Here is a 26057-nt window from a genome sequence, read left to right as displayed (position 1 = left end):
ACACACGCACACACACACACACACACACACACACACACACACACACACACACACACCCTTCTATCTCCCCACCCAAATAAATATGAAAGCTCTGTCTGTGATCTATTGTTTCTGTGCAAAGTTTTCAAAATTCAAAATTCTTTATTTTTTCCTGTAAAGCATGTGTTAAAAGTGTTTTATTGCAAGTAGAGCATCACCACCAAGCCTAAAATCCTGTTGGCCACTGAGCAGCTCCATTTGAGGATGGGCGTCTTACTGAAAGGTGCTACAAACCAAAGTGTTGGGGCCCAGAAGCACATTTCAAAATGACTTTCCCCTGGGTTCCCTCTTCACAAATCTGCAAACCAATATGACACACAATCACTCAAACATAGACTGTCAGTGAAGTCTGAAGAGAAGCTGCAAAACTGGCTCTGTGTGAATCACTGAGCACTTTGTGTATACAGCATGTGATTGTGCAGTATTTGTTTGATCGTCTTGGGTGTATTACACAGGTTCTATATTGGGCTGCGGCTGAGCTGATCCAATTCTTGTTGTAGTGCAGCTCTCTTGGTATTTACCATGATATTTCTGCAGGGCTCAAGGTCTGGACCAGGGTCATGGATAATGACTGGGTGTAAATGGCAGTCTCCGTTTCCATTCCCTGGCGGCCACTGAGGAGCCGACACCAAGCTTATCTCTGGAGAGGTTCTGTAGTCTCACGAGGACCTGCTGTACTGATCCCACTGCAGGTAATCACAATGGATTGTGTGCGTGTGTGTGTGTGTTTGTGTGTGTGAGAGAGAGAAAGAAAGAAAGAGAGAGATGTGGCAGATCGAGTCAGCTATTGATTTCCTAGTCACAGGGTTAGTGTTGACCTTACGGGTGATTTGGAAAGATCAGGCCAGTGTGTGCACGTACGTATTTGTATCTGTGTTAAATTCTGGAAATTACAAATATGTTGAAACTATACATTTTTTATGTTGCTTCTTTACATTTCTTGAGGTTATATTTTCTATTGTATGTCATGTTATGTATTCAATGCTGTGCTTATGGTCTGGTTAGGTTCAGGCTCAATAACCGTTTGCTTAGGGTTAGGGAAAGATAATGTTTGAGCTTAAAATACCTTTTCTGGTTGTGACAAATATGGCAACACAATATATATGTATAGAGAGAGAGAGAGAGAGCGAGCGAGAGAGAGAGAGAGGTAGATATATAGAGATATAGAGAAATAGACAGATACAGAGATATAGAGATAGATATAGATAGACATATAGAGAGATAGAGAGATAGAGGGATAGAGATATAGGGAGATAGGGAGATAGAGGGATAGAGATATAGAGATATAGGGAGATAGAGATATAGAGATAGATAGATAGCCAACACCCAAACTGCTTTAATTTAGTACAAGTGCTTTGACAGTAGACACTCAGTGAAAATACATGGTACAACAGAATGGAAACTAGCTTCCGGCTGCACTGTGGGGATGACCAACACAGGCTGCATGTGTGAATGCTTGTGTGTGTCAGTGACAGAGCACCTCAGTACCCTCCGTGGTTCACTCCACTGCTTCCTGAGATGAGCCCATTTCTTTGCCCCGCCCTACCCCTCCACATCCTCTGATGGATTGGTCCTGGGTGGGTCTCTGACTGCTTCACTGACCCAACGTGGATGCAACCATCTCCCTTGTGGGGTAATGAGCAAAATCAATTATGTAAGGCATAAAATTGAATGAACGTGAAGGAGCTAAATTTAAGACCTAAGATATTTATTTTCTGAAATTTTAACAGAACTATGTTTTTACTAAGAAGCACATTTATGGGCACATTGCAGGTCTAAGATGTCTAAAATCTGATCCAGCCTCATGACATCTTCTACAGTTTAACATGCAAATTTCTACATACAAGTATTCACTACCTGAACTTAAGGTCAATTTAAATCCTTATGTGTAGGACAGACAGCACAGATCTGATCACACTGAAAACGAAGGCTGAAAGCAACTGAAATACAGTCTGCTCGATGTTATAACAAATAGCCTCTCTACAATGTGGATAAGACACTGATAGATGGCTTTTCTGCAACCTCTGACCTCGGCTTTGGAACCCATCTCCCAAACCTACTTCTTGAGAAAGATTTCCCATCAACAGATAGATACAAACCTTCCATGAGTAGTTGTCTGAAAGTTTCCTAGAACTTAAGTTGTTAACATGATACCGAGAGCTACGGATATTGATAGTGGCTGTTCTATCTATCTAGCTGTTAATGCCCTGTGACATCTTCAGCTTTACTCACACAATCAGCTAACACACCTGACACCTCTTTCTGCTCCTGATAATAGATTAAAAGTAAAACTGAAACATTGAGACTGGAGACTCTTATAAGTCAGTTAAGGTAGCACACTGATTGGAGCAAAGGTAAGTTTTGGTCACATTGACATGGGTACATCACTGTATTTAAATGCAGATGTAAAAACAGTAATATGCTTCTCTGGAGGTACGAATGTTCAAACATGTTTGATAAAACATAATAAGGGAAACAAAGCAACATGGTGAGGAAAGTTCTTTAAATGAAATAGACTGCATTAATATGTCTGCAAAATTCTCACTAAAATCATGTTTAACTAACATAGAAGTCATGTACTTCTATTGCATAGTGCAAACAACTGATAAACAACTGGTTTATTCTTTTTTAATCTGATTTTCTGTCTTTTTTTTTACATCTTTTGACCATGTTTCTACATATATATTCCACATAGTGTTCAGAGTGCTCCTCTTCCTTCATTATCCAGCTAATCTACGTTGCTTTGCGTCATCCAGATAATGTACCCATCCATTTACAATGGGACATAATTGTAAGGCACCCTTCCTTGTCAGACAGATACTTGTTCTGGTAAACACAGATATATCTCCATTATCAGACATGTATCCACACCATAACCAACCATGGCGGCCAAGTCTACAAAGCAACCAGGCCATATGTAAGCAGGCTAAATGACAGACCAATCAATGGCTGCTTATTGTTGGGACCTTGAGCCCTCTCTGATTCAATTACCTGCTATGATGAGGAAGGGCAGCCAGGCAGTGAGGCAGGCAGGCCAGGCCCACAACACTGTGATTAATGGGGCCAGGGCCAAGGAAATGGGTCATACAGACAGAGAGCAGAGGAGGACGAAAGAGAAGGAGGGTAAGAGGGGGGACAAAGAAAGACAAGAGAAATTACAGGCTGAGGGATAAAAGAAAAGAGAAAAAGAAAAGATATAAATGAGATAATAGCAGACCAGAGAAAGGGGGGGGGGGGGGGGGGGGTGAAAAAGGAAGCGGAAAGGGAGGATAGCTGTGACAGATAAGAAGATTTGTGTAGAAACAAGAAGAGATGACGAGAGGGACGGAGCGGGTGAAAGTGTGGGAGCAGACTGTGTGGCCGTAAAGGCCCTCCTCATCCTTCATCTGTTGCTCTTTGTACTTTTATGTCATCCTTGCTGTCCCTCTTATGTCTGACCTCTCCTCTCCTACTTACTCCTTCCCCTATCTCTTAGATTCTGTTTCTTTTTACCTCCCTTTCTTCCCTCTCTTCTCCTGTCTCCTTTGACTAGTTTTCCTTCCCTCCACTCCTCTTTTTCCCCGTCATTGTTTCCTTTCCTTGTTCCTTTTTCCTACTCTTTGCTTTTGTCCCCTCCACTCTGCATCCTTTCCTCCTTCGCTGTCTCTGTTCAATTTTCCTCTCTCTCTCTCTTTCCCTCCATGTTGGTCTCGCTGAACCTTCTGTCACACTTCCACTGTCATAACACCTGCCTTTCAAAGTCTGCCATTGATCGTGTGTGTGTGTGTGTGTGTGTGTGAGAGAGAGAGAGAGAGAGAGAGAGAGAGAGAGAGAGGGATGAGGAAAGAGAGGCAGCCTGCCAGCAGTGCTAAAAGGTATTCAATCAGGCTCCAAACAGATTGTGAGGCCTTCCTGCCTGGGTGTGAATTAGAGCCGGACAGATTCAGTTAGCGAGTGCCTGCTGAGGTACACCCAAACACACACCCAAACACACCCAAACACACACACACACACACACACACACACACACACACACATACACACAAAATATTAATAATAATAATAATAATAATAATAATAATTAATAGGTTTGTATTTTTAATATTAATAATTATAATTATAATCAAATTACCAATGTGTAATTTGTATGACTTTAATAAGCCATAAACTAACACTGGGGTGCCCCCAATTCTTTTTTATACACGATGTATTAACTGCATGGACCAAGGTTCTTTTATTCCTGAAACCCATAAAACTTTACTCTAAAGCTGCAGAAAAACAAACTGTTCAACTCAAACCACAAAATGTAAACAAATCTTGAATGTGGGTTGTAAATCCTGGAAGATTTCCCATCTCAGCTAAAATCAATTGTGATTGTCCTGAAGTCCCCATGAGTGTCAACATGTTATTTCAAAGACACACCTTAATTTACTTGAAACCAACTAATGTTATATAGAGCATTGCAAATGGCTTAATCGATGCCTCTAATGTTGTTTGAATGGGGTGCCTCTCAGCAGCAGGAAGGGAAAATAGATTAGTCTGATATAGATTAGCTTCTTGAGAATGAGCACATTTGTTCAACAGGGACGACATTTTCAAAGTCACTTCTGACACTCCTGCATTAAAACAATGATTCATGGATTAATTACAATACTTCCACTGGGCAATGTTCAACAGGCTTTACCGTGTACTTGATGAAAGTCTTACTCCTTCACACTGGATTTGTTTGAAAACATCTGATATTCTGTTTCTAACATAGGATGTCCATTTGGATAGTCTTGGCATCCCGATTTTCCTTGAAATATTTCAGAAATAATCGATAATAATAACTGGCTTTCATGTCTGAAAGGTTGTTAAGCTGTCTGGGGAGGGAACTCAGTACTGCATTGTAGGTGGGTGATTAGTAATGTCGTAGGCCACCTCCTCTGTTCAAAGACGGCTGTTCCAGTTTGACAGATAAAATTAAGTTGTGGAATTCATTAACTTCATTTCAGTTCAGGGGACGGGTCCATTTCACCCGACTGAAAGTGTCAATACAGAAGCCCATCTGAGCAGCGAGAACGATCGAACTCTCTTTATTGACTAATTGATTTCACGTCTTATGGCTGCGAGCAGGTGATGTAACTGCATGTTACATAGGCTGGTAACGCCTGCAAATATGTAATATCCAGCAGTTGACTGAAGCATCTTAGACTAATCCTGATGTACAGGTACAACATTACAAAAAGTCGGGCCATTATTTTAAATTGATTGTATACAGTAGCTGTGCTCTTCTGTAAAAGCAATGGGCGCATACACTGCACTCCCGGTTGAGCAACCACAGATGAACCAAACTGAACTTTGACCAAATATTGACCTTGAACATACCTGTCTAGTGGTATTCAATCAGGCAAAACATTCAAACCACTGACAGGTGAAGTGAATAAGATTGATTATTTTGTTACAATGCAATGTTCTGCTGGGATACACTCGGACCTGGCATTCATATGGATGCCACTTGACGCGTTCTGGAATAACAACACAGAAAACAAGTCTGATCCAGGGCAGCTCCACCCCGCAAGCCACGGGACTCAAAGAATCCGCCACCAACACTCTAGTGTCTGACACCACAGGACACGCCAAGACGTCCTGTGTCCATGCCTCTACATGTCAGAGTCAAATACCATAAGCGGAGCCTCCATGGCAATGGTGTTTGGATGATGCCAGGACCCAAAGTTTCCCAGAATTACTCTTTTATCTTACTAGGACTGAGTTAAACATCCCAAGCATGGCTGGAAATATCTTAGAGAATATGGAAATGCCAGGTTAGAAAATTAATATTGTGCTTGTTTACATTCCGTGACAGTCAGCTGTATCCTCGCTGCTTTGTGGGATGAGTAATAGAATGCACTCCATCCTACGCTCTACCTCATGTGCACTTGCGTGTTTGGTGTGAAAGATTGCAAACACTCTTGGAGCAAGCACAGAAAAAATAGAACTTGCAGCATCCCAGGTGACAAAATGTGTCTTTTGATGCCATTAAGTGATTTATTTTTCATGGAGGCTGTCTAACCAAACACAGGTGATCTGGATCAGATTATTATCACTATGTACTCTGGTCTCTGACCTGTACAATTACTGGACACACCCTTGTAAAAACTAGTTTAATCTAAACAGGGCTGAAGACAGTCTTTTGGTAGATACACATTGCTTCAAGACACTGACGACAAGCTTTCCTTCTTCGTGGGTCATTGAACTCACACGGAGGAAGCACTCAATCAATTTGAGCTATTGAGGCAGAGCCACTGAGCAGGCGGCTAAATTACAGTCCTGCAGGTTGAGTGCGTCACATGCTCCCAGACTCCACTCTATTCCAGCCCATTTAACTGACAGTCAGGCACCCGCACTGCACACATGTGCTTTTCTCACCAAAATATTACCATATTGTCACACTGAAACTGCTCCCAAAACGACAGGAAAACCCTGAATTAAAAGGAAATACAAAAATTTCAATGCAAAAAGAAGTCTATTTAAGATATGGGATGCAAACAGGAAAATCTTTACTTGAACTATGGAGTATGGCTGCAGGCAGCAAATAGCCTAAATAAGTACTGTTACCTTCTTCTTCTTGACACAGTATTTTCGCTTTGCTGATTAACAAAGTGTATAATATGGAGCCCTTCCTCATCAGAAAAAGTTACCATATTGGACTTCCGGTTAAGGCGGCATAGTGGAATGCAGCAGTAGACGGTAGCTCCATACCAGTCGGTTGCAAAACTAAATAATACTCGAGATATATACACTTCAGAGGCTGTGTTTCATCACAATGAAAGGAGCGAGGACAAACAGAGGACAAAAAAGTGCACAGAGAGCAGGGAATATAACGCAACCGTCGTTACAACCCTTACCCGACTCAGAGGACTCCGAGGAGGAAGAAAATGGCGACACGACGAAGCTAACTGAGAAAACTCAAGCTGGTGACATACTTCAAGAATTAACGTCGGTTATCAAAAACCTGCTGGAGTTCAAACGTGAGATGCAAAATACTCTCAAAGACTTTCAGACCGACCTCAGAAGAGACGTACGAGAAGAGTTAACTACATTCAAAGAGGATATTAGCCAGAAGCTAACCGAAACTGCCGCTACTCTACAAGCCCAAGGTGAGGCTATCAGCGTAGCCGAAACACGCATATCAGACCTGGAGGCCAGCGGCCCGGTGGCGAAAGATGCCCTCCTGTTGCTTCTTAACCAACACAGTAAGATGCAAGAAAAACTGACCGATTTAGAGAATAGATCCAGGAGAAACAACATACGGCTCTACGGGGTACCGGAAAATACAGAAGGCACTTCAATGGTGGATTTTGTCAACAATCTGCTCATCGCCGAACTCGCCCTGCCGGACGGAGTCAAATTGGAGATCCAGAGAGCACACAGAGCATTAGTTGCAAAACCCGACACCAACTCACCACCCAGGTCTGTTATCGTGAACTTTTTACGATTTGAAATCAAAGAGATGGTGCTAAAGTCAGCATGGAAAAAGAAAGTGTGTGTGGGGGAAAAGCAGATTTTCTTTGACCACGACTACTCGAATGAAGTAATGATAAAGCGCCGAGCCTATAAAGAAATCAAGAAGGCATTAAAAGAAAAAGGAATACGTTTCCAAACCCCTCTCGCAAGAATCCGCATCCACTGGAGCAGTGGGACTCGGACCTACGAGAGTGCTTGGGAGGCAGCACCCGCCCTGAGGGCACACGGAATAGAAGTGGACACTCCGAGGGCCACATTGGACATGAACATGGAGGAATGTATCCGGAAAGCGTTTCCATGGCAACGCGTAGCTTCCAGAGAAGACGGAAACCAGACGGCATCACGGGTGAGAGAGAGACTGCAGGAATTCAGGAGAGAAACACAGCGCTGATGAGTCAGATAAGTGACCATGCAGGACTGAATCCAAAAGAACTAATAGTAGAGGTGATGGAGGTGACGGGGGTAAAAGACACACAAGGACATCGCTCAGGAAAGATACATTTTCAGTTCTGATTGACATAAGGGCAAAGTAATTATTTTATTTTATTACCATTATTATTATTTTTATTCTATAACGCATTTAGTTTTAAGATGCAAGGTTTGCATTTCCTCTTTATTTATTCTCTGCCCCCTTCTTAAAGACCCCCTCCAAAATATAGCCCTCTCTAACCCTGCAAAACTGCCTGGTCACTACTAAACGTACAGGAAAATGCATCCGACTGGCTGGATTACATTTAGAATAATGTTGGACATGTCTAGGAGGAATGGAAGAGATCACTCCACCCCTAGGGGGGGCCCCGTCCTTCGGAGAAGGAATATCCCCCCACCCACCAACAGGGACTCAAAGGGAATAACGTTTTCCCTACTCACGGAAGAGACTGTTCTTGTTTGTATTTCTGTTGTGACGTTGTTCTGTCCATCCTGTTACTGTTCTGAAGACCTACATACAGCTGCAATAATAATTGAGGGTAATACATTACATGGGGAGGTTTTAAGTTACACTACGCCATCGGACAAATGGTGAAAATAGTTACTTTGAATGTGAACGGGATTCTTAAACCGGCTAAGAGGACCAAAATTTTAACTAAATTACAGAGAGAAAAAATAGATATAGCCTTCCTACAAGAGACACATCTCACAGAAATAGAACACAACAAACTTAAAAGGAAAGGTTTTAAGCATGTGTTCTCATCCTCGAATAGATCAAAACACAATAGAGGTGTGGCAATTTTGATTTCAGGGAATATTGTTTATGAACATCTAACACAAATAACAAACAAGGAAGGTACATTTATTTTGATTAAGGGCAAGGTTGATGGTGTTTTAATAACTCTGTATAATGTATATGCACCACCAGGGTCAGGGTGGGAATTCTATCAACAAATATTTGACAGAATATTGATGGAATCAGAGGGAATAACAATTTGTGGAGGAGACTTCAATTTAACTTTAAACCCAAACATGGACTCCTCTGGTACGAGAATGCACAAACCCAATAATATTGCAAAAAAAACACGCACTTTAATGGCAGAGTTAGATATAGTTGATGTATGGAGAGAAAATAACTTGTTAACTAAGGATTATACTTACTTCTCCTCCCCACATTCAACATACTCAAGAATCGACTATTTCCTGATGTTTGGGAAGGATAAACAGTGGGTGGAAAAATGTCAAATAGGATGTATGGATATATCAGATCACTGCCCAGTTTATTTGTCAGTAAACATAGGAACTAGACGTAAAGAAACGCTCTGGAAACTGAACTCCAGTATCTTAAATAAAGACACAGCAGAACATTTAACAAACGAAATAAAGGAATATCTCAAATTTAATGATAACGGAGAGGTGTCACCGACTGTGCTTTGGGACGCATGCAAGGTAGTAATGAGAGGTAAATTAATCGCTATGACATCCTTGCTTAAGAAACGCAGGAAGGAAAAACTGGATAAACTTCATAACGAACTAGAAATATTAGAACAACAACATAAAAATTCATTAAACTCAAATATAAAAATAGCGATGAAAATTAAAAAAAATGAAATAGACGAGATATATGCACAGGAAATCCAGAAAAAATTAATGTACACTAAACAAAAATACTATGAAGGAGGCAGTAAACATGCTCGACTCCTTGCCTTTAAACTGCGAAAACAACAAGCAGATAGTACTGTCTACTCCATAAAAGACCCAGTGTCTAAACAAACTCACCATGACATTGATAATATTAAAAATTGCTTTAAAATTTTTTATCAAAAACTATACGCTCAACCACAGGTAGATAACGACACAAAAATGGAAGATTTTTTGAAATCCTTGGACTTACCGGTTCTTTCTGAAACTCAAAATAATATATTAATGTCAGTGATAACAACAGAAGAAGTCAAAAACGCCATAACAAGACTGAAAACAAATAAATCCCCAGGTCCTGATGGATACACAGCACAATGGTACAAAACTCTAAGAGATGTATTGACGCCTATTTTGGTGAAAACATTTAATTGGATTTTGCAAACAAAAGAGACTCCAATTTCCTGGAGGGAAGCAACAATATCGGTTATTCCAAAACCAGGAAAAGATAAATCAGAATGCACTAATTACAGGCCAATTAGTGTATTAAACCTAGATTACAAGATGTTCACTTCTATCCTTGCTAAAAGATTTGACAAGATTCTACCACAGATCATACATTTGGATCAAACCGGCTTCATTCAAAGTAGACAAACTCAAGACAATATAAGACGCACACTACAGATCATTAGACATACCAACCAAAACAATCTCCAGGCTATGATAGTGAGCTTGGACGCAGAAAAAGCCTTCGATTCTGTGAGATGGACCTTCCTATTCAAGGTAATGGAAAAATTTGGCTTTAATGAGACAATAATACAAACAATAGAAACACTATACAAAAACCCATCAGCAAGGCTGAAGATTAATGGAGAACTCTCAGAATCATTTATACTTGAACGCTCAACGAGACAGGGATGCCCACTGAGTCCTCTTCTCTTTGCTATTTTTATCGAACCTTTAGCTCAAGGAATAAGACAAAACGAAGCAATTGAGGGGATAAAAATGGTAGATGACCAGAAACTGGCGTTATTTGCTGACGATGTATTAATATATCTGAGTAACCCAACACGATCCTTGCCAGCATTAATGACATGTTTAAATGAATATGGCTCTTTCTCAGGATACAAATTGAATGTTCAAAAAACACAGATCCTTAGTTTTGATTATAATCCCCCCCTTGATCTCCGTCAGAAATACCAGCTAAAATGGGATGAAAAATCTATAAAATATCTAGGAATTCATATTCCTAAAGATCTGTCAAGATTAGCCGAAATCAATTATAAACCTCTTATTAAGGAAATCAAGAAAGATATTCACAGATGGAGCCTGATACCATATCTAAGCCTCAGCTCACGCATCGAATCCATCAAGATGAACATACTGCCAAGGGTTCTATACCTTTTTCAGTCATTACCCTTAGAAGCACCAGAAAAACAATTTCAAGAATGGGACAGATTAATTTCTAGGTACATATGGGCTGGGAAAAAACCCAGGATACGATATAAGATACTCCAGCTTTCAAAAGAAAAAGGAGGACTAGCTCTTCCTATTCTAAAAGACTATTACAAGGCAGCCCAACTTAGGCCTTTAATTTGCTGGTGTACACCTAGTTACAAGGCCAGATGGAAAAGTATTGAACAAACAATGGGAAAAGGTTTTCCAGTCACTGCGTTGATCGGGGACCCATCACTACACAAACAACTTACCGATCAAGATAATCCATGGATCACTAATTCATTAAAGCTTCTGAGTGAAATATCAAAACAGTTCAACTTAAAAAAGACACTCGAAATCTTGAAATGGTTTGCTTATGACCCACAATTTACACCTAATCAACACGACCACAGATTCAAGGAATGGACCTCCTTAGGGCTTACAACATACCATTCACTAATAAGTAAAGGAACGGTTACAAGTTTCCAAGATCTTAAAGACAAATTTGGTTTACAGAACCAGGACCTATTCAGGTATATACAAATAAGAGACTATATTGGGAAAAAAATTATAAAAAATTATGAACCTGAAAATGATATTCTACAGGTATTTGTAAAAGCTTATAAAGATGAACCTTATAAGAAGATAATTTCAAAACTATACACAAGTCTTCAATCTTTCAACAAAGAAAATACATCTAATGTAAAATCAAGGTGGGAAACTGAAGGCAACACCATAATTTCTCTGGAGAACTGGAAGGAAATTTTTAAACAACAATGGAAAACAACAAATTCTCCGCTCTGGAGGGAATATGCATGGAAAAATGTCATTCGCTATTTCTGTACCCCATATCAAAAGAGATCATATTCCAATCAGATAGAATGTTGGAGATGTTGTGGAAGCGAAGAGGCGAATCACTATCATATATTCTGGTGTTGCCCTGTTGTGACCCCATTTTGGCTACGTGTACATCAAACACTAGAGACTGTGTTTTCAACAAAAATAACTTTTTGTTTCAATTTGCTATATCTGGTGGACTTACAGGAACTGGAATGGAGGAACAAAGATAAATATTTATTGAGAATATTACTGGTGGCTTGTAAGAAATCAATAACGAAGAAATGGCTGAAGAGGGAGGCACCTAGTGTAGATGAATGGATTGATACAGTGTACAGCATCTTTGTAATGGAAAGAATTACTTTTAATTTAAGAACACAAAATGAGGCATTTATAGATAATTGGCAAAAATGGAGTGCTTATGTTTCTACCATAAGACCGGATTTCAGGTAATTCCAGTCTGGACTATCAGAATACTTTTATGTACTTACTATTTTATTTATTTAACTTTTTTTTTCTTTCTCTCGAGTTCTACACTGGAGGTGTTAACCAGTCCCCTTGTATATGCTCTTGCTTTCTCCTTGATACTTCTGTACTCGTCCATAGGTCTTCATGTTGATTGTTTGACGGTTTGTCTGTTTACATGTAAAATCAAAAACCAATAAAAAGTAAATGACAAAAAAAAAAAAGAAAAAGTTACCATATTGGTTGAAAAAGACAGCAGGTTATTACAACCCTTATCAACATTTGTTGTTAGACAGCGACCTCTAGCGGATGTAGTAATTATTACAGCTGCAAAGGAGGAAGTGAGGAGAAGTATTATCATGAGTAACACATAGACTAGAGTGAAACCGAGCCGTAATGCAGCCGTAACGCAGCGGACACGTATCCGGTGGAATCTGCAGGTAAGCCTAACCAAACAGCAACCATATGAAGCACGGTGATATATGTCATTTTGGAGGACAATCAACATATTCATTCGTTTCTGAATGAAGATGTGTTATGTGGACAAGAACAAGATGACAGCTTTAAAGCATCCATTTAAGCATGCTCTCTTTTTACTATGAGATCTACTGATGCAATTCGGTCTCATGTCTGGAAGAGACGTTTGCAAAATTCAAATTTTGTTCTTTTAGCTGCTGTCTGGACATGTCAAATCGCTTAATAACGACATATACTACTGTAAAGAAGTGACAAAAACAAGAGAAAGAAATCAAACAATTAAAACCTTCAGGTGTCTTTAAAATAACCCTCAGGCTGAAACAGACGCACATGCTGGATAAAGTACTTTCATCCAGATAGACTGACTTCTGCTTCTCTTTTTGGAGACCATAAAATCCTTCGTTTGTACTAATTTCTGTCCTATTTAACGGACACAGACCTGCTGTGGGACTTTGCCAGAGGTGTATTTCTCACCAAAACAACCACAGTGTCACATTAGAGCCCAGCCCCTGTGGCGCATTCTCAGCAAAAAAAAACAAACATGTGGCACTGCTAAAAATACCAGCTTTGAATCATTCACGTCATACACTATTTAGAGAGCTCATGCATACTCATGACCGTATGCAAATATGTGTCATCAGACTTTGACTAGTAGAGAATTCAATTAATGGAAGAACAGGGGCTGCATCCTGAGCAGCTCTGCTATACTGTACGCTAACAACCAGGGATGAAGCAGTGGCATGTAGGGAAAATGAACTCTGATCAAAGTCTCTGTTATACTTTTAATCTTCTAGCAAAACATGGTTTTAAGTTTGAGGCTGTTTTCCCCAATGCATAATTAAGGTTTTACTGTACGATCGCTCTAGTTTTTAGAGCGCAAGCCCTCCACTCACTAAGTGGGTTGCCACAAAGTTTGAGAGGCCATCACTTTACTGAAAGAGTCGATCCCCACAAAAACAACCACTGTGTACCCACCTCCAAAAATGTATGGTGTGACGACGAGTCATGTGGTGACCTGTGTGCAATTTACTGGAGGGAGAACAGATGGGAAAGAAACTCGGAGCTATGAATAGTGGACAGCATAGGGGCATGAGGAACAGAGAGACTGTGTGTAAATGTAAATATGAACCATATAATTGTTTTTTGTTTGTTTTTGCAATTTCAGTTCTCAAGATACCCATATATATTTAGAAATATCTATCTATATATGTCTGTACGTAGTAAAGCCCGACTGATATGTCGGTTGGCCTATATCATCACATCACAGATATATCAGTATAAGAACCCTCCAATCCAGTTATGCTTAGCGTGGGTGGCTCCGTTCGTAGATGCTCCCTGAATTGACCCAGCAGCATTCTAAGCCAAAACAGGGAGTGCAATGCAGAAGACCCCGAGGGTGTACAGGAGTGAGCCCTAGGCAAGACATTAAATGCAAATACATTTCTTAATTCTAACCTTGAGCCCTGATAGGATTTTGAACTAGAAAGGTGGAGGCTGGGGTGGTGGTGGTGAGCTTGCCAGCCGCAGCAGTGTGTGGCAGTATTTATTCTTGTGGTAAGAATAGCTGTGATTGGTGTGTAACTTATTGGTAACGATGAACCAATAAGTGGTCAGCTGATTACAGCTGGGGCGTATGACTTCAGTGTCCTGCATGAACTAACACTAAGCTTCATTTAGAGAAAAGCTATTGAGGATATAAAACTAACAAAGTGGGAATACGGTCAATGCTACTAAGTGCTGTATCGTAGTCAACTGGATGTGTTTCAGTTCCTTGAAGACGTTTCACCTCTCATCCAAGAGGCTTCTTCAGTTCTAACTAACTGGAGGGGAGCTGCAGGCTTTTAAACTCTGTGTGGGAGTGTCCTTACAGAGTTGTTAGGGCCACTTGTGGGTCATTGACCCAACCGGCCTTTATGCGGGTTGCTAGGGCTAGGTGAGCCCAGGTGTGAATGGTTGTTAAGCTGTCTGGGGAGAGAACTCAGTACAGCATTGTAGGTGGGTGATAAGTAATGTCTTAGGCCACCTCCTCTGTTCAAAGACGGTCGTTCCAGTTTGACATAGATGGATTCTTTTACTCCTCTTTCAAACCATCTGTCTTCTCTGGCCAATATATTTACATTGTTGTCCTCAAAGGAATGATTTTTCTCCTTCAGATGTTAGTGGACAGCAGAGTCTTGACCTGAGGAGTTGGCCCTCCAGGTTGTTTTGTCTCCCCAATGTACAAATCTGTGCAGTCCTGGCAGCATTGAACAGCATAAACTACATTACTAAGTTTTTGCCTCAGTGTGTTGGTAGGTTTGAAGTGAACTGGTATATGATGTTTCTTGAAGATCCTCCTGAGTTTCTCAGATGTTCCTGCGACATAGGGAATGACGACATTGTTAGGTTTTCTCGTCTCCTCCTCTCTGTCTGCTCTGGATCTTTTAGACATTTTGACAAAGGTCCAGTTTGGGTATCCACAGGTTTTTGTTGCTCCCTTGATGTGCTTCTGTTCCTTCTCCTTCCCCTCTGTCTTTGTGGGCACGTTCTCAGCCCGATGGTTTAGGGTTCTGAAGACCCCCAGCTTGTGCTCAAGTGGGTGATTAGAGTTCAATGACAACAAAAAATATCCTTCTCAACCATATCAAATACGCAAAGATTCTTGTACAGTCACGTTCAATATATCCCTAATGCACCTTCAGATCACAGCAGAGGATGCATATATAAACACAAACACAGCACAGTAAAGACAGTCCTCCTGCCTTCTCCACAGAGATTGGTTCCTCTCATTCCCTGTAAAGCCAGCTCATTAAAGAAATATACACAACCTACATTCAGTTTAATGTAATATAAGTCTGTAATGTAAGTGTCCTTTGAAAAGTGGCTCATTACAGTACCCTGGGTGAATACCCTATATACACACAGCTCTGAATTCACAAAGTAGCAGCAGCCTCACGTGGTTACAGATTAAAAGTATGATTTTAAACCACTACTACCCCAAAACTAATGATTTTTTGATTATGTATGGTAAACCACTTAAATAGCACCGTTCCACCTAACGGACAAAGCGATTTACGTTTAGCCCGCTCCCTCTGGAGCCACAGCCACACCGCGTTTATGTGGGTGTTTGTCTTGATGAAATATACTGAAGGAAAACTGTTTAAGTTTCAGTGGCTCAGCAGGGAGAGGAGAGGAATGTGCTGGCTTAGAAAAACTAAACAAATAAATCATTCTAATTAAGACAATTTGTGACACCCCCATTCATAATTTCTCCAGCAGGGTACTCAGCATTAGACTCTCATCGCATTTTATCCCTCTTTTTTTTTTATTTTTAGAAATCTACCCAAAATTTGGGACTTTTTACATGCTGCTTAATTCGAACTGAATCTTGTCAACACACCCCAAAGTTCATTAGAGCTCCTGTTTTGTTTCTAATTGTGAAGTGGACCTCTGTGTCGTCACACTACCAACACAGACAAATTGGACCAGAAGAGATCCTACAAGCCACACCAAGACCAAACAGTTTGACTTCTACTTTCATCATTAAAGAAAACAGGGCAGGAAACTTAAAGAGTCCATGCATAGCTGCTATACAACCATGTGAAAAATAAATAATGACTACATGACAAAATTTAAATAATTGCAAGGAGGGAAATGCATTTTATGAGAATCCTGGAAATGAAAGGTATTAAAATTCTGATCATTGCTGCATCTGTAATCCCACAGAAAATGTGTCATCTGCAAGTTAATCCAGAGGATTAGACAGATTTAGTATTGTAACCTTATTTTGAGATTACTTCACTTGAAAAAAAAAGGCGATGCTGTATTTTGATCACATACAGTCCAACAATCAAGGTACTGTATGAAAAATAGTCTTAAATTCCCCCACAAAACATGACACCTTAACAATACTTCCAATAACCACTTTGTTAAAGGATTGTAGTACCATCTAGATATTATCTGTTCCTTCCCAAACCTGCCTAATCTCCAGCCACTGAATAACTTTCAGACTGAGTCACACATCATGTAAAGCCATAAAATAAAACCATCACTGTAAAGTAAATGAGACCACAGCATCAGCACTCTACCAACGTCCAGGCCTTCCTAACTCCATAAGCAATAACATATGCACCGAAACTCAGACTTCTGACACGGGCTGCAGTCTGTTCAATTTTAAGGTGACCGTTCCTACCGCTTTGCTGCTGGGCGAGGTGTGTCCCACCCAGTTCTCCATCGGGTCCCACTGTGGAGTTGGATGTGACAGGCTGCTTGAGTGGAGAGGCAGCATGTGAGTGTGTGTGTATGCCTGAGTGTAAGAGAGCGTCAGGGTGTTGTGAGTTTGCCCTGCTGTGTGTGTATGTGTGGATGCTTATAGGAATGCCATGTATGGAGCTGGGTGTGTGTCAGGAATATTCTATGAGAGCTGTGATGGGTGAGTGTGTGGAGTGTATATCTGAGTCGGTAGCTAATCAAGTGTCCCCTATAGGACATGGCTATAGTCAGAGAAGCTATGAGTGTAACTACAGTGTGTATGTGTGCAGTGAGGCATGATCCCAGTTCATCTCTACACTGTTCACTGGTCTGCTTGGTCCTTCTTGCCTCTCTAAATACTGAGTAAGACAGTCTCTTTCTTGGCGTCCTCTCAGCCACTCCTCCCTTTCTATCTATCCATCCATGTATTCAGTCTCCCTTATTAGACTGGGTCATGTGTCAATCACAGGTCACCTGCCCTCAAGTCTACATAAAAGCTAACATAGAGGCAAGACTGCAAGAAAAAAACGATTTTTTATCGATTATGACCATGATTGATGAGCAGACAGTGCCAATGATAACTACATATAGAATAGACAACACCATTTAAGGGTAGATGATGGATTTACAATACTGCCATAAACTTACAAAGCAACTGAAGTCAGCATTAATGAGTCAGTGTGAGTGCAAGAGGCAAAAAACAACATGCTGATAGCAGGAAAAGGGGACAGTGCCACGAGCCATTCCAAATGAGAGAGAAAATCTGCATGTCTTCTGTTTTATGGAACACTTAAATTATTCAGCCTTGTTTGCCTTTCAACATCTTCTTCTGTGCTCCTCTGACGGGTGCAGTCCTGTCATCACTCATCCTGATGTGGTGCTGCCATCTTCAGGCCTGAGATGGTAATGCATGAGCTCTTACAATAACATAATATCCAGTGAGCAGTTGTTCTCAGGTATTAGCACACAGATCAAAGAGTAAGAAGGTTTGGAGTTGAATCACACGGCTCAGTTGTAGATTTAAGTGATTATTCCTCTCTCTGTAGTTGTAAACACAGTGATCAGGAAGGTCAGAGGGCAGGTGGAGGCAGGTCTTATGGGGCTTACATAAAAAAACACCCAGCAGTTATGATGTTGTTATGAGTTCATGACTTCTACACTTCCTCTTCTTTCCCCATTACCCCCTGATGTGAGTTTAAAAGAAACAGAGACACCTTCCCAATATAATGTTACAAAATGTTCATGTTAAATGGATGGAAGATATAAGCAGTGAAAATGCAGCTCATCTTGTGTTTTTCCATTCTGTCCTTAACTGTCTATAAATAGCAGGCCATAGCATTTGGAGACACAGCTGGTGCTGTTTCCTCCATCTGCACTATAAGATAACCACAATATGCAGTATGGCCTAATGCACATACATGCAAATACACACACATGCACTGAGGGTTAAGTTTTGACCTTGCCAGCTGTACCTAACATACTGTGCAGCATGACTGCATTAAATTTATATTGTGTTGCATCATCATCTTTGGATTAATCTCTGTCGATGTTCCCGTTCTGACTCAGAGAGAACACTGAGCTCTGTCTCACTCACACAATATGAAAGAGATCATTCATATTCATCTTTAGTAACAGGGTGTAGACTACAGTCCAAGCAGAGATTAGCTTGATCTTTTACTGATCTTTGTTCACTGAACTCCCAACATTTGCTTCAAAATGTGAGAGCGAGACAAAAACACCAGGCTGATTACACAAGGTTAAAGAATTTCACTGGCCTCATATTAAAGTTTCAATAAAAAAAAAACCTAAGTTGAGAGCATCTCAGACAGTCCCAAGAGACAAACTAGACAGACTGATTCTTGTGCAAAATAAACCGTAATATTTACTATAGACAATAACCTGTTTTTATATTGTGATATGCAAACGTACTATGTATTAGAGCAGGACTGATACTGGATTTTTGGGCTGATGCCAATACTGACATTAGGGAGTAGAAAAAAATATGATACGATATACACTTGACGTTGCTACGGCAGCTCCGCTCGTCTCTGGTGCCAGGGCCTCCGCTGCCTCACGTGGGTGGCAAGTTAGCAAGTGAGTCTGCAGATTTGTTGTCGTTGTAGAGTAAGACAGCTGCTTTGTACAAAGTCGACACACAGCCTTATCTTTGTTAGTTACTTTTCCATCAGCAGTGTAGAACCAAAAATATTTCCACACACTACCTCTCAGGTGCTTTGGTGTCGTGACTGTCCGCTCAGGACAACTTTGCTCGCTAGTGTCCTCCATTTCTGTAGCAAACAACGGCTGTGTCCCAATTCAAGGGCTGCATCCTTCGAAGGACGCGGCCTTTGCGCCCTTCGAAGGCGAGTCCTTCGGAGAGACCTTCGAAGGCCGCGTCAACCGTTGTTAAATGGGATGGTCTAGCCTTCGGAGCATTTCCTGGTTGCGTCACCAGATGTTCCCGCCCCTTACCCTTACGTCACGATTTCTGCCGCCCAGGCCCGCGAAAGTGACATCTACACCACTTGATGTCGGCATTTTCTTTCTTTCTTTCTTCTTTTTCGGGCGCGCAAAGGATCTTGGGATATGGGAGGCCGCGAAGGATAGTAGCGGTGCGTCCTCCAAAAAGAGGGAGACGAGGGGTGCATTTGGAGGAGCCTTCGAATTGGGACAGCCTTCGCACGGCGTTGTGACGTAATTGGCCTTCAAATGCGCCCTTCGAAGGATGCAGCCCCTGAATTGGGACACAGCCAACATAACATTACTAGCTGAATTGATAGGTCAAGGGTCAATAGAGCATGCAGTAGGTCAAGCTGATAGTGAAGTTTTAGAGCGCCCTCTGCTGGACCACAAGGCAAACTACTTCAAACAGTCTGTTGCGCTTATAGGCTGTGATTTTTGATTTCAAACAGGTCATTACATTCAAATATGAACTTCTGTCCAAAATGACATCAGTGCATGGAAACAATAATCTTCACTGGGAATCTAAATCACTCTAAGCATCTGTTTCTGCATTCTGTCTAAGTTATGTATCTGTGATAGGACAATATCAGCCGACCAATATATCGGTCAGGCTCTACCATCTAATGTGTAGTTTAAATACGAACCGTCTGATAGCACATATTGAAGGTAAAAAAGGTACAATGAAACTACATTTAAATAAAGAACATGTGACAAGAGATTAAAGATTGATACCATCAGGTTAATGTTAGTTTTACAAAGTATAGGATGAATAGCTCAAGGCTTTAAAGGAGGAATTTGCACTCCTCTACTATATTTCCAAAAATTCAGCACAGAAAACAAGGATAATTGAAAGGAAAGAACCCCTTCAGAAATCAAGCTCATCAATCTCAGCATCCTTTCTGACTTAAAAGAGACATCTAAGAATATCGTCATTCATTTTGAAATATAGCATGAAAGAACACCGGATGATTTAATACAAGTCGTTACTAGCTGTCACTGTTTTAGTGATGTGAGACGTCTCCTTTGTCAGACGGCTGCAAATTGTTAAATTAATGGCACATTTCTCGCCATAATGTTTCCCTTGCTGATCATCACAGTCATATGAATCCCACAGGAGAACTGATTCATCTACATGAAGCTGATTGATGACATGTCAAATTGGCAATCAATCTGAGAAGCACCTGCAGAATACACAAACTTTAAAACACATACAGGGAAAGCAAAGTAAGTAACTCAAGAAAGCAAAAAAGAGGCAAAATGTACAAGTGAAGCGTGAACAAGAGCATCATACACCTCTATCGGTAGATATTTGATGGTAAGAGCCCCATTTTGGTTTGCTCAGAAGGCTGGAAAAAGCTCTTTTTTCTCTGCTCATCTAACAAAGACTGTTCAGAGACTCTCAGGACGCTCTGAAACAATAACACTCTGTGATGGAGCCTAATTAACCTGCTCCTCAGGAAGACGTCTTCCTCTTATAAAGAAATAAGGCCCAATACTTGATTAATCTTTCTGTACCATTAGGCAAGAAAGCTTTCCCTACACACAACCTTGTTTAAGTGACCATTACCATCAATAAAGCCCTTCTCTGACAACAACAACCTCCAAAAAGGGCTCTTATAACCTGAGGCTCCTTATTTACTTGTTTGCTGTATGTGGTTGTTTTTTGTGCAACAGACCAAGCTCCTTGGTTAAATGGTGAAGTCAAAGCAGACTTTAGTCCCATATGTTTGCCTATTCTGTGTCTCCTCAACTAAATTCCTTAGATAAAGGCTTTTTAAGCAGATGTAGAGAAAAAACACAGGTGGTGGCCAAACCCAAATCATTTTTCAACATGACAGTTCATCTCACAAGTCATTTGTCTTAAAACGAATAGAATCATAGTTGACATTTATCATATTATTCAATTAAAGATACCCAGTGCTCCCTTGAATTTTGCCTTACTGTATATTCTATTTCATTAAGCCCAAATGCAACCAGCTACAGGAAGTGTTCCTGTAACAAGGTGTTGGCTATGCAAGACAAAACTTCAGACAGAACATCTACAGGGAGAGGTGGGAGTTTTTTTAAAGAGCAATTAGTGTGATGGAGGTGATGTGTTTGCAGCCTGCTGTGAGAGAAAGAGACTGTAGTTCTGACTGTGGAGGGAGAACGCAGGAGAGACAGAGGAAATGAAAGTGCTGCTTCACAACATACATCCTTGCTCTGTATCTCCCTGAGTTAATTATCAACCACTGAAATGCCGCCACAGCACCCTCCATCATCATCTCATCAGACCTCAATCAATCTCATTCACTTGAGATGGTGGTACAAGCATCCTCTCAACAGGAAGACGTGTCATATTACAGTAAGTGGAAGAAGCTGGCTGGAGCTGAGTGAATTATGCTAACTCAGTTACATATCTGTCCCGGAGCGTACACATACATGGACATTATTTCCATGTGGAGGTATATACACAAGCACACATATCTCCAGTACTGAAAGAGACGAAAAATAGGAAAAGTACCAGCAGCTCAGACTGGATCGGACAAATAACAAACACAGCCTCTCCCTGTACACCGCACACTTCACACATGAGCCTACCTGAGTGACTTTCTCTGTGACGTGGTGGGTCCGGTCAATGAGTTTGCAGGGAGCTATGATGTCCATTTCGCCAGAGGGAAGGGCGATGAGTGGGTCAGGTTTGAAATCCACAAAGTTGAGGGTAATCTGAGGGATTTTGGAGATGGTGCGGTACCGCATGAGGTCTGAGTCCGACGTGGAGTTCAATATGTTGGACTTACTATTTACTGCACCTGTAAACACACACACACACACACAAAGTAAATGGTAAGGTAAAGGCAAAGGAGATAATAGAATGGGTCGTCTGTCTTTCCTCCACCGTTCTCACCAGTGCTGCTGCTGCCCGGCCGGATACTCGCTCGGCGGTTCTTTCGGTCCCAGTCGGGCCTCAAGGCCTCGATCTCGTCAACGGAGGAGGCACGACGCATGCTGTGGAAGCTCTCCCGCGAGCGGCTGTGCGACAGGGTGCAGTTGGAGCCCGAGCCCTCCGGGTTGAGGCTGAGGCGGTGGTGAGGTGCTACGCAGGGTGACGACTGGGTGAGGGGACCCACCAGGTGGGTTCTGTGGGGAGGGGGAGGAGGGGGCACAGGAGGGTCAGAGCTCAGTAAGGTCCGCTGGTCCTCCTGGCGGTCTTCTGGCCAACTCTGTAGAGCTGACCTAGGAGACAGAAAAGGATGTAATGGTTAACAACAAAATGTTGAGTCTGTCATTGAACTGTATATTTCACACTAAAGATTGTGATGGCAAGTATTTGCCCAAACTCAAAAACCATTGAACTAAACAGAATTCCACTGTTTTTAGCCAAAAGTGACCTTCGACCTCACTGTAGCAGGAAAAGGATGGTGTATTCTCATTTCATAGGATTTCATTTGCACAACATTTGTCAAAAAGACAAATTTTGATATTTGAAATCAATTCAAAACAAAGAGTCAAGTCTAAGTAAGTTTAAGTAAGTCAGTCTCTAAACAAAAAGATTCTACACAAAAGCCAGAGAAACATCTATCAGATTTGAGGATCGCAGAACATTATTTTGTAAGAATCCAACTAGAATGTTGCGTCTATAGCACCATGCTTAAATGGCTGTGCACAGACCCTTTATAGGAAAAGGTCCCATATTCTGCTTATTTTCAGGTTCATGCTTTTACTTTTTATTTTTCATTTTTTTCTCATACTGCCCACTGCTGCAGCACCTCTACCCACCCTCTGACTTAATGCTCAGTTTTAGTGCCTGTCTCTTTGTCAGCTCTCACAGGCCCGGGCAGGCACCACACTGTCTTTCCACATCAACTCTGCAGGTGGCTGTATAGTTATGACATCTCAATCTTACAGAAGTCTTGACAACTCGTTTGAAGGTACAGTTTCTAAGGCAGACTGTGGGCTTTTCTTTGTGGATTGAGCATTTTAATACTTTCACAGTGTTTATATAGCACCTAGACCTGCTTTATAATAAGAAAAACAAAGGAAATCACACTTTTGTATTATGGGACCTTTAGGAATAATGTAAGAGTGAGACATGAATGTTTCACATAAATAGTTTTTGAAGACAGCTTCTGATAGTCCATGTCTATATGTCCCCTAACACTTGTCGAAAGTGATCCACAGGGCCTACCTGCTTCCACTGATTTGCTCCTGGTGGTCTGACGGTAAAGGGGGAAGGGGCAAGAACTCCCCCAGGCCTAGGGACTCGTGACTATGGTGGTCTGGGTGCAGCGGCAGGGGTGTAGCAGTGGGGATATGACCGGCCTCTGCGTCGTCCAGAGACGCTTTGCTGTTGGATAAGGAGCGCAGCAATGGCAGGCGCAGCTTGAAGCCTCGTGGACGACCTGGAGAGGGAGAAGGGAAAGGCTCATTGTCTACACAGTGACAGGTGGATTTCAAATATGCTACTGTGAAGGGAGGAAGCGGAAACTAAAACAAAGTACAGATAGAATTTGTGAGGACATTCTAGGTAGTGGAGGTCATGCTAGGAGACGGAAGGATTTGAACTGGATCATGCTGAGTCTAATAGACCTCCAAAATACAGCTTCAAAAACAATCTACTCCAGGAATCTGGGACAGTAACATTGATTAGATTTTGGTTTTAGCTGCAAAGTCAAAAACGGGAAATCTGGTTAAGAGACAGACTTGGTCCCAAATATCATTAGTGTCCTACTTCAGACTCTGCCCCCCAGAGTTATCCCTCTGGAACATTAAGTGCATGTTCATATTATTTGTAATAACTGATCCAACACAAGTCCTCAGGTTTCAGGGGAATAAAATGGCTTAGCAAATATCATGACCACCTGGCCTTTGTGCAAAATGAAAAGAACAAATGATCCAGGTGAATCAAAGTGATGGTGGTCACTTCTCACTGACTTAACATATTAAACTTCAGTAATTGAAAAGGAGAAATGGTGTGTCATTGAATTCTGCTTCTTCTTCTTCTTCTTTTCGTTTGTTTTCTACACTCATATGTAACTGCCCTACTTACTATAGTTAATAACTCACTTACCTAATGTTGGATACGGATGATTACCTGAGCTTTTTATTCAAACATGGAAGGAATTAAAAACATGCTTGACTCAAAAATCTTCAACGTTTCAATAATTAATGTGGGACAACTGGGATGAACAACGATGAAGACAGACTCTTGTGTCATTCCAAAGTTGCTCAAACTGGACCTGAGTAACAAGGAACAGAAAACAGCAAACAAAGAAATAAAGTTTGCCAGCAGCTACCGGTGACAAGCCAGGTGGGCAGGCGATGGTTGAGCTCCTCTTTATGGTCTGGGAATGGCCCCTCAGTCATGACCTCGAAGTTGAGGATGAACATGATCACCACGCCATCCTCGTTCTTTACTGGCACCACATCCACCATACACAGGAAGCAGTGACCTGCGTCGGAAGAGAGAAAGACGTGAAAGCTTGGACAGACTGAGTGTATTTGGTAAAAGCTTTTATCCAGCTCCAGTCCTTAATATGCCGAAAGTGCATATGGTTTTAGAATTGGGATTATAGGATAAGTTTTCCCAAAAATGAGAATTTGGTCACTATCTACTTACTCACATGCCGATGGAAAGTCAGGGGAGGTTTCGTACTCTGCATACATTTCTGGAGCTTCAGAGAAAAACAATGTAGCAGCATTCTCCTAAACAACTGAAGTAGCTGGGGACATCCTTCTTCCTCCATCACCACCACCAGTGTCTAGACTCCATCAGGGGTTTCCTATTCTACGCACAGCTTCATCACCTCCCCAAATATTACTTCATCACAATGGAGTCTAACTGTCTAAGACTTTCTCATTCTCTTTTGTACACATGGCAATAAATCTTCATGTTCACTCATAAAATTACGAGTCTCTCCTGATTGAAATGTTATTGACATCCTATTTAAGCTAAAATCTTCATTGTAGCTGCGACACTAAGTGTCTGTCTGAGGTGGGTGCACAAGCTCTGCCGTGCATTGAGGGTGTAAATAATGTCTTTTCATATCACTTAGCGGTCTCGAGTATTCCAGGCAAGCTGAATGGAGCTATATGTTTTTGTTTTTTTTCCCCCTTCAGTTGTTTAGGAGAATGCTGCAACACTGTTTTGCTGAGAAACTTCAGAAATATATTTTGGACTCCAAAAGTTCACCTGACTTTCAGAATAAATGTGGGAAGCAGCAAAATTCTTTACATATAAAATACAAGTTCAATCCTTGTTTTAACAACTAGGAGAAATTCTACATATTGAATCTGCACGCAGAAACATTGCATTATGAAAAGTCATGCACTGCACACAAGCATGTCACAATGAATGTGAGCACACGCACACACACACGCACGCACGCACACACACACACACACACACACACACACACACACACACACACACACATTAATTTTCCATTCTCTCTCCTTATTAAATGTGCATCTGGGCTTAATCAGCTCACACACTCACTGCATATGAGGCCGGGCACGTTCACTAATCTGCCACATGAGTGCTAAAACAACTAAGTAAGCGTGAAATTAGACCACAA

At 41.3% G+C, this 26057-nt stretch overlaps 1 protein-coding gene across 1 annotated transcript in view; it reads right to left on the bottom strand.

Annotated features, from left to right (window-relative positions):
• Window positions 1-26057, bottom strand: part of kcnh2b (potassium voltage-gated channel, subfamily H (eag-related), member 2b) — a 269252-nt gene that overhangs the window by 100741 nt on the left and 142454 nt on the right. Inside the window, exons 3-6 of the mRNA XM_073488708.1 lie at window positions 24777-24932; window positions 23669-23882; window positions 22388-22716; window positions 22081-22292 (exon numbers count right to left, since the gene is read on the bottom strand). Of these exons, the coding sequence (XP_073344809.1) occupies window positions 22081-22292; window positions 22388-22716; window positions 23669-23882; window positions 24777-24932 (911 nt within the window). The remainder of the gene's footprint in view (window positions 1-22080; window positions 22293-22387; window positions 22717-23668; window positions 23883-24776; window positions 24933-26057) is intronic.

Source organism: Pagrus major, chromosome 19 (genome assembly GCF_040436345.1).
Source record: "Pagrus major chromosome 19, Pma_NU_1.0".
NCBI classification, from domain to species: Eukaryota; Metazoa; Chordata; class Actinopteri; order Spariformes; family Sparidae; genus Pagrus; species Pagrus major.
Note: the sequence above shows the minus strand (reverse complement) of the source record. Positions and strands in the feature narration are given on the sequence as shown.